The sequence below is a fragment of the Capricornis sumatraensis genome, chromosome 2, assembly GCF_032405125.1.
Source record: "Capricornis sumatraensis isolate serow.1 chromosome 2, serow.2, whole genome shotgun sequence".
NCBI classification, from domain to species: domain Eukaryota; kingdom Metazoa; phylum Chordata; class Mammalia; order Artiodactyla; family Bovidae; genus Capricornis; species Capricornis sumatraensis.
In genome coordinates, this window is record NC_091070.1 from 68,802,058 (window position 1) to 68,820,731 (window position 18,674).

Consider the following 18,674-nt stretch of genomic DNA (forward strand, 5'->3'; position numbering starts at 1 on the left):
CTATCAAAAGCAAATAAAGGCCAAGAAACCAATGGGGACAGAGGAAAAGGAAAGGAGAAGGTGAATCCATAAATGGGCATTTGGAAAGGTAAGATATCACAACAGCTCAGAGGCTGGCCTCTGAAGCCCGACCTAACGAAGTCTGAATCCTATCATGTACTAATAGGTTAGTCCTCTCATGCCTCAGTTTCCTCATCTATAAAACAGATGTAACAATACCCAATAGGATGGATGTGGGAATTTAAAAATTTATTAATTCATGTAAGCATTTAGAACAGTGTCTGTCACACAGTAAGCAAAAAAAAAAAAATGTTAGCAAATACCATCTGTTATAAAAATGCAGTTTTTATACCCCTTTTCTTACACTGCCAGTAGAAGTACAAATTGGAACTACATGGGGACAGTTTTATATTACCTTGTAAACTTGAAAATTTACAACATAACTTAAATCCAACTATTTTAACCTTAAATACATTAAAGAGAACTTTTAGCATTAGAACTTTTGCATTAGAATATTGCAAAAATGTTCACAGTGGTAACACTCATGATAGCAAATACCTAAAAATAACTCAAATATTCTCAGACAACAGACTGTCTGGTAATGTAACACAATGGAGTATTAAACAGGAGGGCAAATGAATAAAAAACAATAACAAAAAGAACACAGACATCTTGATACATTACTGAGCATAAAAATATCAGTTCAGGAGTTAATATATACTAAGTATATTTCTTTTGTTGTTGTTGTTTAGTCGTATGGATTGTAGCTTCAGCCTCCTCTGTCCATGGGATTTTCCAGGCAAGAATATTGGAGTGCACTGCCATTTCCTTCCAGGAGATCTTCTCAATCCAGGGACTGAACCTGCATCTCCTGCATTGGCAGGCAGATTCTTTACCACTGAGCCACCAGGGAAGCCCATATTCCCTTTATAGATTTCAAAACTAATGAGACACTGTTAGGCATACATATATATGATAAAGGTATTTTTTAACAGGAAGTAAAGGAAATCAACCCTGAATGTTCATTGGAAGGACTGCTGCTAAAGCTCAAGCTCAATACTTTGGCCAATACTTGATGTGAACAGCCGACTCACTGAACAAGACCCTGATGCAAAAGGAGAAGCAGGTGGCAGAAGATGAGATAGATAGCATCGCCAACTCGATGGACATGAATGTGAGCAAACTCCTGGATATAGTGGATACAGAAAAGCCTGGCATGCTGTAGTCTGTGGGGTGGCAAAGTCAACCTCATGGACAACTTAGTCCCTGAACAACAGCAACAAAATGATAAATACACAACACATGACAAAGTAACCTTTAGGAAGAGGTCAAAGGAATATAACAGCAGTATGTTAGGTAGATTTTAGCTATCATCAATGTTCTGATTCTTGGATTATACTAAGTGAATACTTGTCAAGTAAATAAAAAAGTAAAAATAATAGATTACAGAGGTCCATACATAGACCAATGATGACAGTATGAACCAAGATAATCATTAGTCTAATTCTGTGCACCAAAGGTTTTTAAAAAAAAGAATTGAAAGTTAATCATAATCTGCTTTGGAATGAAAGGTCAAATGAGATAATTCATGTTTGACATACAGCAAAATACTTAATACACTTCAGCTATTAATATTATCCAAAATGGAACAATGTATCAGGATAAAATTCATATGATGTATAGAATAAATCGTAGAATAAAATCCTATGATATATTTATAGAATATTTATAGATTAAAATCTCTTCTCACACTAAACTAACCTCTTTCCCATTTCCTAAAGTGGAAATCAAATCTAAAAAAGACAGAAGCAGGCGTGCTGCAGTCCACAGGGGTCACAAAGAGTTGGACACAACTTAGCGGCTGAACAACAACAAATAATCTTTAACTTAGCTATACTTTTTATATGTACCAATACCATTTAGTTCCCCAAACAGGCCCAGACATTTCGATTCTAATTCCTAGGCTTTCCTCTTCTTCCTGAAGTCTTCTAAAACCTTTCCTTTTTCTGCCTTCTCTGCTTACTATTTTTTTTCCCAATCGTCTAAAAAACACTTCTCCCCATTGGTAAATCAAAACTCATACATACACAAATCCATTTTTATAAAATTTTCATGCAAAAAGTAATTTATGGGTAAGAAAAGATTACTGTCTTCATGAGCACAGATGCTCAGACACTAAAAGACTTGCTCTAACCCACATAAGTAAATGCCAAAACTGAGACTAGAATCTGAGTTTCTTTTCTTTTCTAAATAGATTTCCAGATTTCATAATGTGCCAGTTGGCATAATTCTATTCTTTCTGATACAGGTAACTCACTATCTATATAAATCATATGATCTATGTGACATTTTTAGAGAAACAAATCTTAAACTTAAAATCCTTTCTATGTATGTTTTGCCTTTATAAAACTTTTAACATGAGTGCAAAAAAGAAAAATTCCTCTATGGGTAATTTCCTGCTACATTCCAAGTTTCCTACAATGTCACTGTATTCTTTTTGTACTTCAAAAAGTTTCTATTAATCTTTGCTGGATTTTTACGTTCTTACTTGTTTGAAAATGGCATCTGCTGTAATTACAGTGCACAATCACGACTTGCCCTTGAGCAACACCCTAATGTACTCTAAATGCTGCCTCTAACCAGAGTACACTTCCTCCCAGAAATGTGCCACACAAGTTAGAGGCATATAATGCCATAAGATATAAATACACAAAGACTTTACAGGTAAAAGTTGTCCTTTTTTCCTAATATAAATGATTAAAAACATTTCATTTCATATTGAAAACACAACTCAATTACTGACTAAAATGCAATATTCATAGTATCTTTGAAATTGTTTATCAGATTTCAAAATAATTATATACTTTTTACAAGCTGCTTTGGGATACATTCCCAAATTCAGGAATGATAAATTCGGGGCACTTCAGCAAAAGAAATATGAGACACAATGATGTAACGCTTATTTCTATAACCTAGCTTCAGTGACTCAAATCTTATTCCCCTACAATGCCTCACAACTCAACCCTGAAATACACTACCCTGAGAATCCTATACCTTTTCAGAGTATCTATTTTCTTGAAATAATAAGCTGAACATAAATGTAAATCTTTAGTACCAATAAGGAGACACATCCTTAAAGGACAATATTCCATAAATTGAACTGTAGTTCAGAACCTGGAACTTTTAACTACAAGTGTCTTAAGCAGCATTATTTTTACACAGAATAGATAAAATATTCTATAATTCTAACCTATAGAATACAGAAATCAGCTTGTGCCATCATAAGTTCAACTTGTTTTACAAAAGGTTTTGTGTGTGTGTATGTATGAATGTATATATGTACCTATTGAGTTGGCGATGGACAGAAAGGCCTGGAGTGCTGCGATTCACGGGTTCGCAAAGAGTTGGACACAACTGAGCGACTGAACTGATGCACACTTTGTTAAAAAATATAAAGTATTTGTTACTGTTACAGTCAAGAGTTTAAAAGCTACTGTTTTAGGGCATGGGCCTTGGAGTCTTCACCAGCTATGCAACTTTCTTAAGTCCCAGTTTTCTCACCTTTGTAATTGCAGGTAATAATAGTAATAACATTTCAAACAGCTGTTATTAAGACTAAATCTAACAAATGATTTTAAGACAATGCTGCTAAGTCGCTTTAGTCGTGTCCGACTCTGTTCAACCCCAAAGACGGGAGCCCACCAGGCTCTGCCGTCCCTGGGATTCTCCAGGCAAGAACACTGGAGTGGGTTGCCATTTCCTTCTCCAATGCACAAAAGTGAAAGTGAAGTCGCTCAGTCGTGCCAGACTCTTAGCAACCCCATGGACTGTAGCCTACCAGGCTCCTCTGTCCATGGGATTTTCCAGGCAAGAGTACTGGAGTGGGGTGCCATTGCCTTCTCTGAAGACAATGCTGGTAGTCATTCAAACATTAGCTGTCACTTAATTACATATTGGGAGCAACGTAAAAAACCCACAAGGTACTAAAGAATAAAAATAAAATCTAAGAAATATGAGAACACATTTATAAATAATCCACAATAGGCAAAAAATACAATTGTTTGGAAGCAACACTTCATAATTAGAATTTTTTTTAAGACCACATATTCTTTGACATTAAGTATTTCACTCCCGTAAATGTATCCTAAGAAATTAACTGAACAGAAAAAAAACAAATGTATGCAGAAAAGATGCTCATTACAATTTGATTGATAAGCCAAGAGCTGGACACCAAAATGTTCACTAACAAGAAAATACCTATGTAAACTTATGGTACAAGTTGATGAACTATTATAGACATTAAAATAATGATTACTAAAAAAACCATGTAAAAGTATAGAAATTAAGTATATTTGATGAAAATAAATAATATTCATATATACACTATTAAAACAAATAAAAACATATCTGTATGGGACTAGAAACAACTGAAAACTATGCTGAGTTTTGCCCTTTTTTGTCCTCCCCAAAACAAAGTCAGTGTCTTAGTCCATCAGCTTGCAATAACAAAATACAACAGAATGGGGCAGGTAGCTAATAAACAACAAAAATTCATTTTTCACAACTCTGGAGGCTGAGAAGTTCAAGATTGAGATGTCAGCATGGTTGGGTAAAGGCCTTCTTCCTGGTTCACAGCTAGGGACTTTTCACATGGTGCAAGGGACTCTGTGGAACCTCCATCCTCATGATTTAAGGCCCCACACTATTATACCATTGTCTTTGGGGGTTAGGATCTCAACATACCAGCTTGGTGGGGATATTCAGATATCAGAAGTCAGTTAAAAGGATTCAACTCATTTTCCTCCTACTAAGGACCTAGCTGAGACAGTATAAGATGCAAAAATGACTAGACATTAGCCAGTAATTATTTAAGTCAAACTACTTTTGTATGATGTATGCTGGGACCGAGTACTCAGTATAGATTCAGACTCAATAGGACCTATATAACTTAAAACTCAACATTCAAAAAACTAAGATCATGGCATCACTTTATGGCAAAGAGATGGGAGGAAAAAAATAAAAAAACAGTGACAGGCTTTATTTTCTTGGGCTCCAAAATCACTGCAGATGGTGACTACAATCATGAAATTAAAAGACACCTGCTCCTTGAAATAAAAGCTATGACCAATCGAGACAGCATATTAAAAAACAGAGACATTACTTTGCCAACAACGGTCCATCGAGTCAAATCTATGGCTTTTCCAGAGGTCGTGTATGGATGTGATTGGACCATAAAGAAAGCTGAGCCGCTGAAGGATTGATGCTTTTGAACTGTAGTTTTGGAGAAGATTCTTGAGAATCCCTTGGACTGCAAGATCAAACCAGCCAATCCTAAAGGAAATCAGTTCTGAATATTCTTTGGAAGGACGGATGCTGAAGCTGAAACTCCGATATTTTAGCCACCTGATGCAAAGAACTGACTCATTAGAATGGATTCATGTCAATGTATGGCAAAACCAATACAGTATTGTAAAGTAAAATAAAGTAAAAATAAAAATTAAAAAAAAATTAAAATTAAAATTAAAACTGTGAAAAGAAGGAAAAAAAAAAAAAAAAGGAAAGAAAAGACCCTGATGTTGGGAAACATTGAAGGCAGGAAGAGAAGGGGATGACAAAGGATGAGATGGTTGGATGTCATCACCAACTCGACAGACAAGAATTTGAGCAAGCTCCAGGAGCTGGTGATGGGCAGGGAAGCCTGGTGTGCTGCAGTCCATGGGGTCAACAAAGAGTCGGACATGACTGAGCTGAACTGATAAAACTTAGAAGCTAAGTTTGCTCTCTCCAGAAGTATCAAGATGAGGAAAAACTGCAAATTAAAACTCAGGTGATTATAGAGAGGCCAGCTTGTCCACTCATTCATCTACTTCTCTCCCCTTTCATTTTGAAAAAATTATAATAGAGCTGAAAAAATATCTTAATTTGATAGACTACTTACTAATGGAGAAGAAAATGGCAACCCATTCCAGTATTCTTGTCTGGAAAATCCCATGGAAAGAGGAGCCTGGTAGGCTACAGTCCATGGGGTCGCAAAGAGTCGGACACGACTGAGCAACTTCACTTTTTAAATAACAAAAAGTTACTTGTTATATTTTCTTAACTCTTACTAAGTTGATTAAGTTTTCTGGATCAAATAAAATAACTCTCAAGAGAAAAAGCATACACATTTTTCATCATATTTTTAAGCTCCTAATTTATGTTCATTTAGGACTTTGATTCACAGATAACTTCAAACTCGATCCTAAACCAAGTTTTAGTAATTACATATCTAAGGCTATTATTTTTGAAATAACAAATGACACAGAATCAGACTAATAATGTTAAACATCAGGCTAAATCAAAATATAAACAAATTTTTGCTTTAGTTGCTGATGATTATAAAATGAACTAAACATAAGCTTACAGACCTTTAGCTGTCCAAATTAAAGTCAGCACTAAGCCACAGCAACAAACTTCTAGCTAGCAGATCTAGCTCATGTCACCTATTATGAGTTCCTAGTTGATTGCACAGGCAAAAAATTAAAAATCTAAATCTTTAATAACCTGAAAAAAAGATTCCTCCTCCCATCTCCCATGAAAGTAGTTTCTTCCCCCCTCCATATAATTTGAAAGCTCCTTCATTCAAGTCTGCAAAAGATGGCTTTTTCCCACTGAAATTAGCTAATTTTCATGAAAGTCAAAGCTGTTCAGTCATATCCAACGCTTCGTGACCACACGGGACTACAGTCCATGGAATCCTCCAGTCCAGAATACTGGAGAGGGTAGCTTTCTTTTCTCTTCTCCAGGGGATCTCCCCACCCTAGGGATCGAACCCGGGTCTCCCACATTTCAGGCATGTTCTTTACCAGCTGAGCCACAAGGGCCCAAGGATACTGGAGTGGGTAGCCTATCCCTTCTCCAGTGGATCTTCCTGACCCAGGAATCAAACCCAGGTCTCCTACACTGCAGGTGGATTCTTTACCAACTGAGCTATCAGGGAAGCCAATTTTGATGGAGAGACATCAAATCTACTTATATGTATTTCCAAGTGTGCTCAGATACTAAAATTGCTTTTAAAAATATACACAATAGAGATTTATATTATTTTTTGCATGTTGTAATGTTTAAATTTTAAGTGTTTCTGAAAAGCAGCTTTTTAACATTTACACTCAAATACAAGTTTTCCATCAGGTCCACAATCCTTTTCAAAAAGTAACCCTACCTTCAGGCTAAATGAAAATGAGTACTGATTATTTCATGAACATAGTACCTTTCTTCTCAAGAACTGAAAGTTCTTTTTAATATTCTCTTATCTCTAATCAAAAAGTGTTATGGAGGGAGGAGGGAAGGTTACGTTTTATCTTTTAACATCCCTCTGAAGTAGGGACATGTTATCCTGGTTTTACAGATGGAAAATCAAGCACAAAGGCAGGTTACATGACTTGCCAAAGTCTTAATGGGATGGTCAGTAGTAAACACAGTTCAGTTCAGTTCAGTCGCTCAGTCATGTCCAACTCTTTGCAACCCCATGAATCGCAGCACGCCAGGCCTCCCTGTTCATCACCATCTCCCGGAGTTCACTCATAGAATCATGTTAATTATGAATACTAAGTCAATTTTAGAAATTTAGTGAATTTTGTTTCGAAAAGATCTTTCTAACCATATTAGATTAAAGTATCCCCAAAATACAAAATGTTCTGTCAAAGACAACATAATATATTTGGATAAAGCCCTATAGTATCAGTCATTTTGGTCATTCTCTCAGAAAAATCTTTACGTTCATGGTAAGTTCCATATCTGGATAATTTATTCACATGTCTAGCTTCCTTCCTATTTCCTAATTCCCAACACCATTATTACATGAGATCCTATCATTTCCAATACTCCCAACTCCTCCAGGATAAGCCCTTCCCTTTTCTTATCCTCTGTGACACCCTCCTTTTCAATTTCCAATTCCAAAACCCTTACTCCTGTTTCTTAAAATTGCACTGGCAGATGTCAATATTCATACTCAATTTTAAGCTGCTCATCCCACAAACTAATTAAATACAATGGCCCTGGCTCAGGATTCCTCTCCACCTCAACTTCTGATACCAACCCAGGAAACTGAACAGCCATACTGGTGAACTTTTAAAATATCCCAAAAAGTCCTGGTTCCTCTACTCCAACAGCCTGTTTCTACTTTAATCTTCCATCATGTTACCACTCTGGCGTCTGTATTCTTTGATCAAAATCTACCTTTTGATTTCCCCACTTGCGCTCTACCAGTTCTTTAACTTTATCAAAACTTATAGTCCCTCAATACAACTGTCACTTCAACCTGTCAACCTATCACTTCAAGCTTATTTTTTTTTCTTCAAAATCTAGTCTGGCCATGAAATATATGAGGTACTGCTGCTGCTGCTGCTGCTGAGTCACTTCAGTCATGTCTGACTCTGTGCGACCCCATAGACAGCAGCCCACCAGGCTCCCTTGTCCCTGGGATTCTCCAGGCAAGAACACTGGAGTGGGTTGCCATTTCCTTCTCCAATGCATGAAAGTGAAAAGTGAAAGGGAAGTCGCTTAGCCATGTCCGACTCATAGCGACCCCATGGACTGCAGCCTACCAGGCTCCTCTGTCCATGGGATTTTCTAGTGAAGAGTACTGGAGTGGGCTGCCATTGCCTTCTCCGATATGAGGTACAGTGTGGTATAAATATAGTGCAATTTGAATCTCAGTTCTACCACTCACTCCCTTGCATGGCTACAAGTAAGTTACTAAACCTCTTTTAAGTCTTGGTTATCTCAATTGTAAACTATGGATAATTCTTAGTTCACATAGTCATTAGAAAGATTGAATCTAGCACAGTATCTGACCCAAGCAATAAAACAATTTGCAAGACTCCTCTTTCCTGGGCTGTGCTCTCCCAATTAACAACCTTTCCTTATTTTTTGTTTTCCTCTTCTCCATTATCAATATCACCTCATTTAATAAATAATCTCAACTCCAAACTTCCCGTTAAATTTATGTAATCTTACTTTTTGCTGTCTCCACTTCATCACTTCCCATTTTGTCTAATTTCTCTCCTACCTCTCAAGACTTTTCTGTCTTTTACTGTCCCTTGTCACTCTCCCTTAAAAACACTCCCGATTCTCACTATTCACTTTCTATTACTTTTTAACATTATCCTTGGGCAATTCTTCACTGGCTTCAACTACAGGCATACTTTGCAGATATTCTAGTTCAGTTTCAGATTACTGAAATATCTTCTATGCTTGTTTTTCAGTTCCCCCTCTCCCCCAGCCTCTCTTCTTGGAATGCCCCTCCTCTTCCCATTGCCCTCATCTCTGGCTGACTCCTAAATACCATCTCTTTTCTGAAGGACTCCTTCACACACAACTCCCACTCTGCAGTTCACCAAAGGTAAAATTACTTTCTTCTTAAGCCCTGAAGACTTCATAACCAGAGCCCTCAGCACATTTCAGAGGGATCTAGTTCCCTTGCTGGATAGTGAAAGCAGTTATCAGGTTTTACTTATCTTTGTTATCTCCAGGGCTAAGGAAAAGTCAAGTGCCTAATAGGCACTCAAATGTCACTGAACTGAGTTCCTTCAAGAAAAAGTTACTAATGGTATCTGGCCTAAAAAACTAAGAAATCCATATATATAACTTAGCAACTAAAATTCTGAAATGCTTTTACATATAATTAAAGAACTGACCCCGAATTCCAATCTCAAAATATCAATGTAATTCACAACAGTCAAAGAAGTTTGGTGATTTTATGCCAAAGTTAATCATTAACATTCTGATGTGGTAAAAGTTATAACTTTGAAAAAGTAGCATCAAAAAAGTCAAAGTTCACTAAATTCCATCTAAAGTTTGGTAATCCAACTACTGGATACCAAAACATTAACAAATACTTCGTATTTGTGAAAGTAATCGGTAACCAAGTGAAGAGACAAACAAAATGTGTCTAATCATAAGTATAGTATCATTATATACTAACAAGAGAAAATTAAATTCTGCATTCCAAGTCATAATGCCCTTTATTGAAACTATAATACCTGTTTCACAGATAACATTTAGAAATAAAATGATAAATCTAATATTAAAATTTAATTCCAATTACTCTTAAATTTAGAAATGCTTATTCTTCACACTCTAAATATAGAAAGAAATGCCTTCCAAAGTAATTTTAAATTTTCGTATACTAGGTAATTTCTACTGTTCAATCCTACATTTATAAGCAACACGGATGATCTATTAAATGTGGATTTCCAAAGTACAAAGAAAGTCACCCAGGATTCTTGAACTAAAAGCAATCCTAAAAAGCGGATCAAATACAATCTCATTTTAAATCAGAAAAAGTAAAATTCTAGGAAGCAAAAACATAATATAAATCCATATTTATCAACATTTATATTATAAATCTATAAAGTATGGACATTCACTTCCATACGATAAGCAGAGACCAAATGTCAATTTGGCATTTAAGACTGTATCATTTGTTTTCCTTATTCTTCAAATGTGACAAACTATATTGATTTTCTCATGTTGACATTCTTGCAATCTCACAATAAATCCAGTTTGACTGTGAGGCTTTGTTGTTTTTAGTTCACTGAATTGTGTTTAATTTGCTACTTTTTGAAAATTCTCAGCTAGTATCTCTCAGTATTTCCTCTCCCCCATTATTTCTTCTTTTGGAACTTTTAGCTGCATCTTCGACTTGTTCATCTTATCGTTCACGTTTCTTAACCCTCCTATTCTACATCTCTATCTTTGGGTTCAGTCTTTAGGACCTCAGTCATAGTAAAAGATTTTAACCTTTTGTGCCATAGACCTCTTTGGCAGTTCTAGTGAAGTCAATTGCCCCCTTTCTCAGAATATTAAAGATTTTAAACAAAATACGTAAGATTACAAAAGAAATCAATTATATATATTGAAATAATTATCAAAATATTTTAAATTTTGGTGCTTGCTTCGGCAGCACATATACTAAAATATTTTTATTTTTGATAGAGTAGTAATGTTCCTGTATTAACATATTAAAATGCAAGCTCTACCATGGCTTAATAACTGTAATAATTTCAAACTAGTGATGGCAGTAAGTGCTATTTCAAGATATTTGAAAAACTAAACAGGAAATATACTGTATGGGGAAAAAATATGATTCTGTTAGTGTTATGTATTGAACTGAATCTCTCCAAAGAGACGTTAGGTCCTAACCCCCAGTACCACAGAAAGTGACCCTATTTGGAAAGACGGTCACCACAGATGTAATTAATTAAGAGAAAGTCACAATGGAGTTGAGTGGGCTCCTAATCCATTATGACTAGTGTCCTTATGAGAAGATGGCCATGAGACACATGTAGTACTCTGCTAGACCAGCCCTGCAAAATTAACATTGTTGCTGTCACAAGTACCTCTAACCCTGCTATGGTTGCTGGCATTTTCTTCAATTACGAATGCAGACACATTTCAGCTAGAGATTAGTAAAAGCACTCTGAGACATAAGCCCTAACGTCTAAAGCAATTACCATCTCAGTCTGAGATCCAGTACTCATTAACTATGTTTTAGCAAAACTAGTGAACTATGTTTAAACAAAAATATACCAACAATTTTTTCTCCTTCCCATTACAAACCATTCTGAGTGCCACAAAAACAACACCTTGTGGGTCTGTTAAGACTTTGGTTCTAGACTCTAAAATGAGATGCCACTATCACACAAAACTTGCAACAGCAAATTAAACTTAAAAGAATGAAACAATTCATTATCTGAGTTAATTTCTTACACTGAATAAATGTGAAGTTATCCTCTAGTGTTAGATTAACATTTGTGTGAATAACCAAATGAAAAGACTGACTTTTGACACTTCTAGGCCAGTAAGTGAAGCATGAGAGCTGGTATCTTAATACATTTCTCTTAAGATCTATCCCAAAAGCCTTTTGTTCATTTATTCATCTAAAGACCATATTTATTTTAAAAAAAAAATAAAAGTTTTCCATCTGTGATGAATATTATCGAAGGCACATGGTTATTAAATTAAGCTCAAAATGAGGAAACCTTTAGAGATTAGGAATGAACCAACTGTTTCCAAATGTATCTTGGTTCTTCAAATTCATGCTTCTACTTCATCATCCTATGAGATCTACTGGAAGTTTTTCATTTGCTTAAACCTATCAAAATCAACAATCTAATAAAACTGACCAATTAACAAATGCATATGTTACTATGTATTAGACTATGTAGTCTAATACATCTAATGACTTACAGTGTGTCTATCACTGTATTACTTTAGGATAATTTAGAACAAGAAGAGCCCATAATGATTAGTTCAAATTCCTTGATTTACAAGTTAGCAAACTGAGGGCCCCAAAAGCTGTCACTTGCCCAGAATCAGAGAATAAATTAGGTACAGTTAGGACAGAAACTCAACTCCCAAGTCCAAGTCCAGTTTCTTCATGTTGTAGCCGTGTCTGACTCTTTGTGACCCCATGGATAGCAGCCCACCAGGCTCCTCCATTCATGGAATTCTCCAGGCAAGAATACTGAAGTGGGTTGCTATGCCTTTCTCCAGAGGATCTTTCCAACCCAGGGATGGAACCTGGGTCTCCCACATTACAGACAGATTCTTTACCATCTGAGCCACCAGGGAAGCCTCACATAAAAGATGGTGAGAGTTACATAAATTATTAGTAAATGCCTTTTATATGATCATTTTAATTCTCCTTATATTTAAAAACAATGCAGTTGCTCCACAACCAACTAACAAGTTTTCTGTTTTCTAAAAAATCAATTTTGTTTTATTATCCAAACATTTAAAAAATAGGAATACAATCTCATTCCCACCTTCAAAGTGGGCAAAAATTTTTTTCAAAGAGAACTGGACAGACATTTCAAAGCATAAGTACTCTCACAGGTTGAGTCTTCTTTTCTAGAGAGCAATTCAGCAGAAAGAGTAAGACAACTTAAAATTTGCATATTTTATTCAATCTCTAGACTATTTCAAGGAGAAAAAGTTATAGATTTGGATGAAGACACAACTTAGGATCAAAGGCAGCACTGTTCAGAAATAACAGAAAAATAGTAGATATATTAAAATATGGTATACACTGAGTATAATGTAGGTGTTAAAAATTATGTTTTAGGAAATATTTAATGATACCAGAAAATATTCACATATATTAAGGTATGACAGTACCCTACTATGCAACTCTACTTTGCTGAAACTACATGTTTATACATAAATTACATGATACATGTGTAAAGCATTTATCACAGATTTTTACTCTTGGCACATAATAAAAATCAGATAAATGATGATTCATGGAGAGTTTGACTACGTATCAAATGTTTAAATACTGCTATGTGAATGGCAGAAATGCAAATACATTACTTATTCACTTTAGATACCAGTTCGTGCATCATTTTAAATAAACTATCACTCTTGCATGGAGGGTTTTTTGTTGTTGTTTTTAATAACACTTTTAACGCAGTTACAGTTCCTACTGAAGGCTGGAGAAGAAAAGCAGACTTTCACCAGCCCTCCCCAAGTGTGGCATTGTGTAAGACGAAGTGTTACAGACTTACAGAATTACTTACTTAGTTTAAATATATTACTTACTTGATTAAATATATACCCAGAATCAACCTCTGAGAACTACTTCTCTCTCTACACATAACTCTCATTTCAAATAAGCATGTACTAGAAGGTTTCAAAATGAGGCCTCTAAAGGCCTACTTGATTTTACCACAATGACTATCTAGAAAAGGTTAACGGTTTTCTAAGACACTGGTAATTTGCACTCTTTTTAAAAGTCAAAATCAGGTTAAAAACATACAAGTGTTAAGAACAGTCTCTAATTACCTATTGATTATGGATTTTAAAAAAAGAGAAAAAAGAAAAAGGAAAAAATATACATAAGGCTCCAATAAAAACCATACATTAGGGCAGTTTTAAACTATGCTAAGGCTTTAAGGGCATCTACCGTAACATCTGTTTCTTCCTAATACATGTAACTATAAATAATAAATTTCCATTTGAAAACATTATATATTAAAGAGTAGATACCTAAATTATCAGGATAAAGTCTACATTTCAAAGAAGTTCACTCTTTCTGGTTTACCTATTGCACAAACAATGCAGGCTCTAATAAAACTGATTATCAGACGAACACAACACTTTCTAAAACAAAAAAAAGTAAAACCCACAAGAGTTTGTCCCCATGAAGAGTTAACATCTCCTGGCAAAAACTGTTAAAACATATTATTCTTGACCTATCAAAATTAACATAACAAAGCCCCTAGCAGGAAAAAAAGTAACAACAAACCAGGATAACAGAATTCTTAGGTCTGAGTGAGATAATTTCCAAATTGTCCCATACTAAGCACATTAATTACTCTGAAGGCAATTTTACCATTAATAAATATTGTCATTAGGTGCTTCAAATATCAAAATCTTTGAGATTAAACCACCGGAAATATTTATATTCATTTTTAGTGTAAAAGTAGTTATCATTCACTGGTAATCACTACAACAAAAAACTTGTACTCTCAATTTGTCCATGGTAAGTATTACAAGAGTCCACTTAAAAACTGTATTTTACACGTGTCAATTCACATTTCCATATTAGCGCTTCTATTGGCTGCATCCATAAAAGGAGGTATTCAATATTTTACTTTAAATATGGTAATTAATCTTCTCCCATCCCCAAAATAGAACCTGACATTTTGATCCAGGCTACTTCTTAAAAGACGGTATCAGCAAAAAGTACCGTCATTCTGTTCACGGGTTTTAGCAGTTTTTCTCCTAACTAAGCGTTATCTGAGATACTTCTTGATCTCTCTCAAAGTAGGTCTAATCTGCGGAAGGCTGTGAGACAGTGTACAGCACTGTGAATGGCCAGCCAGGTATTTTATGAATGGAGGCGATCACGTGATCCCAGCACCTCCCCGAACTGATATTTCCCACATAACTGTGTCAACATTCTCAGAACAGGGGTAGTTGTTTGTGTGGGCGTATATTTTTGAATTTAACCTATAACTTCGATTTCTCCTTACTTTCTGAACTCAAAACTTTATATTAAGACCGGCAGTTGAGCTTCGAATTTCTTTCTGGGAAATCTTTTCAAGATGTCCAAGGTGATGGATGTTTAATTATTTTTTTATGAATGAAAAGTGTGCTATGCAAATGAGGGCGATTCACAAAAAGAGAGAGAACATGGCGGCCACTTCTGCTTCTAGACTGCACTGACACTGCAGCAATCCACCTTCTCCCACACCCCGCTCGTCAGAAGAGTGTGTTGTGGGTGGGGGGTGGGGGGACGCTGCTCGGCATTTCTCAAGCTATTTTATGTTAAACAAGCCTAGGCTTTGGACTTGAAAGCTCTCAGAAAGGTCTGACTCGAGGAATGCTATTTACTTAAAGGAATGCGTCCTAGGACTAGTCCTAACTCACTTAACTCTTTCCAACCCTCCGAAGATAAACAAAACTTGAATTTAATAACAAGAAAACGGACACTAATATTCGCATGGAATTAAATTCCGTCTCAACAGAAAACTGTTGCAGCCTCATTATTCCTCCAGGCAGCTGTTGTGTTACAGCAAAATATTTAAAAGGCAAAGTATTTTGCTTGGAAAACATAAGGACAGGACAAATAAACAAAAACTTAAGCCGAGATGCTCTACAAGTTAATGAATGAAGTCATCAACATGTTCAGCAATGTAAACACTGTTAAATCGACGTGAACGGTGTGTTTCAATGTAGCTGAAAGATAAAATTTAGCTTTCAAAATTTTCCTATGCTCCTCATAAAGAAAAGTCCAGCGTTCGCAAAAGCAAAATAGAATAGTTCAACAATCAAATAGAATAGTTGAACATTGCCCACACTCCAGGTATCCCCAAAGCTACAGAAATTATAAAAATGCTTCCCTAGCTCCATTTTTTACAAAAATTTTACAGGTCATAAGTTTAAAAAGGGTGAGGGGCGGGGGGAGGCTTAATCGGTATTTAAGAAACACTGACTCATCGAATTAAGATTCAAGTGCAGTTTGATGCAGGAGGTGCTCCCACCCATTAGTTTCCAAGTGAAACAGCTATAAAGGAGGCAAAATGGGTATTTAAGGTATGTTGATTGGTGTGCTAAAGTGAAAAAGGACAGGCCAGAGGTCTTCCAGGCACTGGGTGGGATAATTGTTACCCCTCCTCCATCCATCCATATTATTCCATCTCATGGACAAACAACTGCCATCCCAGGCCAAATTCAATACCTTCTCCAGAAGAAAGCAACTAAATGCTGGCGGTGGGGGTCGGGGGTTCCTGCCATTAAATAAAATGGCTAAAGAAATCAAATGTTTTCTCCAGAACAAGATGCACTCAAACTCTCCACGGTTGCAAGGACCCAAGTCCCCGAGGAGGTCTGGGAGGGTGACGAGGAAAAATGGGGCGGGGGGGGGGGGTTAGTTAGTAATCAAAATCAGTGAGGTGCTTACTCGTTGTCAGAAGTCGCCGTCTCCTCGCTCATCTTTCCCTCACCGCGATCCGATCTGGAGATGGAGGAGCAACAGCAGGCAGAGGAGCAGCAGCAGCACTGAGGGGCAGGAGGCAGCGGCGGCCGGGGGGGCGCGGGGGCAGCGGCTCAGGGGCCTCACCATGGTGGATGCCTCACCCGGAATGGTGCCCCCCCAGCCGGGAACCCCGGCCACCCCCGCAGGGGGGTGGCGGCGACAACCTCCACCGTGGCGACCCCAGCCTCTTCCCCCGCCTCAGCGTCCAGCCAAAGGATCCGAGGAGGCCGGGGAGGGTGGGAGCCAAGCAAAAAAGGAAGGGGGGGCTGCGAAGGTGGACTGGAGACCGTCTCCTCGGGCCACGGGTGGCGCGCGGCGGGGTCCGGCCAGGAAGGAGCAGGCAGGCGGGCTGAGAACCCAGGAGCAGAGGCGGCGCTTCCCTCAGGGATGCGGCGAGAAGGAAGCAAGGATCCGCTTGGTGGGGGCCGGCGGGGGGGTGCCGAGGCCAGGCTCCGGGCGGCGGCGACGCGGTCCTGCCGGAGCCCACCCCACCATCTCCCGCCTCGCCGCCGGCTGCCCGCTCAGCCCCGGGCGGCGATCGGGCCGGTCCTTCCGGACGAGCAGAAGCGGGCGAGGGGCCTCACGGCGGCGGATTCCTCCAGACACGCTCCGGCCGGGACGACTCCAGAAGGGGGAGGAGGGGGCGGCGGGGCGCGTGTGAGGCAGGGGCGGGCGAACGTATCGTCCTCACCCGGGTCGGAGAAGAGCGGCACGCCCGAGGGGCAGGGTCCCGAGAAGAGGCGGGAGAGCGAGGAGACCGGCCGCGGGTGCCCCACCAGACGGTGCCCACCAGCAGCTCCGCGGGCCAGCTCCTCACGCTCGCCAGAGGGGAGCCGCGAGGGGGGCGGCGGAAGCGCTCACGCCGCCCGCTCCTTCCGCCGCCGCCGCTGCCCGAACCGGGGGCGCCCGCGGGAGAAGGAGGCGAAGTAGTCCCTGGCGATTTCTGCAGGCCGCCGGCTTCCCTGAGGGCCAGAGCGGGTACTGGGCGGGGTTGCCGCGCGGGGTGCCCGGACTGAGAGGGCGTGTAGGTAGGAGGACTAAAAGCTGCGACCTCCGGACGAATCACTGCAACTCGAAGTCGTGTGCAGCATAGCAAGTTTCAGGAAAGTAGTTCCTCCTCCCTTCATTTCCCAAATCGTTGTCGAGCCACCGAGCTGGGAGAGGAGGAGGGAGGCGGAGGGATACGCAGGCACCGTGCTCGTGTGCGTGCGCGCGCTCCAAACTCTTGGCACGCCGCGAAAGGGGGCGGGGGTGGGAGCTGCACGGGGAGCCGCTCGGGAGGTTGCATTGTTGCGGCGTGCAGCTCCCCGTTACTTGCTTTGGAATATCCTGGTTGTTTGAACAGAAAAGCTAGAGTGACAGTGTGCTCCCGGAGGGAACTGGAGGCCTCTCTGTTCTGCTATGTGTTTGTGTGTGTGTGTGTGTGTTTTCCTTGCAAAGAATGGAACTGGCATGAGTTCATCTTTAGTTGGTGGGGGTTGGAGAGAGGGACTGTACAAAGAGAGCTCCGCCTGCTGTCCCTCTGGTTGCACTGCTGCAGTCTCCTAGCTGCATGCCCAGAGTGTGTGTGTATGAGAGAGAAAGAGCGAGAAGAGAAAGAGTTTTAGTATCTTGGATTCTTACTGCGCAAGGGGTATGCTGCGCGGGGCATTCATCTCTGAAAGCTAGACTGGTTGTTAATGGAGAACGACTCCCATTGAAGCCCTGGGTAGGCGTGTTACAAGAATCTGGCGCAGCCAGAAGCACAGGAAATAACTCCCGCTGCGAGTGAGGTTGCATAACTATAGCGCAGAAGATGCCTCTGTGGCACGCACGAACTGCTCTAAACGGAGGCGGAACTATTATTTAATAGGCAGATGTCACGTTTGCATTGTTAGAGGGCAGTGTGTGCATTCAGCTCAAAAGGTTTTTGCACAGAAACCTGCTGGGGTTGCGGGCTGGAGTCGACGTCTGCGGGACCGGAGGACTCAGAGTTCCTGTCTCTGCAAATTCTATTATCCCTCCTCTACCTAGAAAGCCAGCCTGTACATGATCTGGCCTGGGGGACTGAGTCCCAGGTGTCTGACGCATCTCCCTAGATAACAGTCTAGCTCTGTATGCAGTGCTCGTCTGTCATTCTTAGATTTGTGCGACCTGAGAATGAAGGTCG

At 39.2% G+C, this 18,674-nt stretch overlaps 1 protein-coding gene across 1 annotated transcript in view; it reads right to left on the reverse strand.

Moving 5' to 3' along the window:
* The window catches only part of SPRED1 (sprouty related EVH1 domain containing 1), a 118,772-nt gene extending 101,847 nt beyond the window's left edge, over positions 1–16,925 (reverse strand). The window contains exon 1 of the mRNA XM_068966270.1: positions 16,451–16,925. Coding sequence (XP_068822371.1) covers positions 16,451–16,482 — 32 coding nt within the window. The 5' untranslated portion in view covers positions 16,483–16,925. The remainder of the gene's footprint in view (positions 1–16,450) is intronic.
* Positions 16,926–18,674: the final 1,749 nt, after the last annotated feature.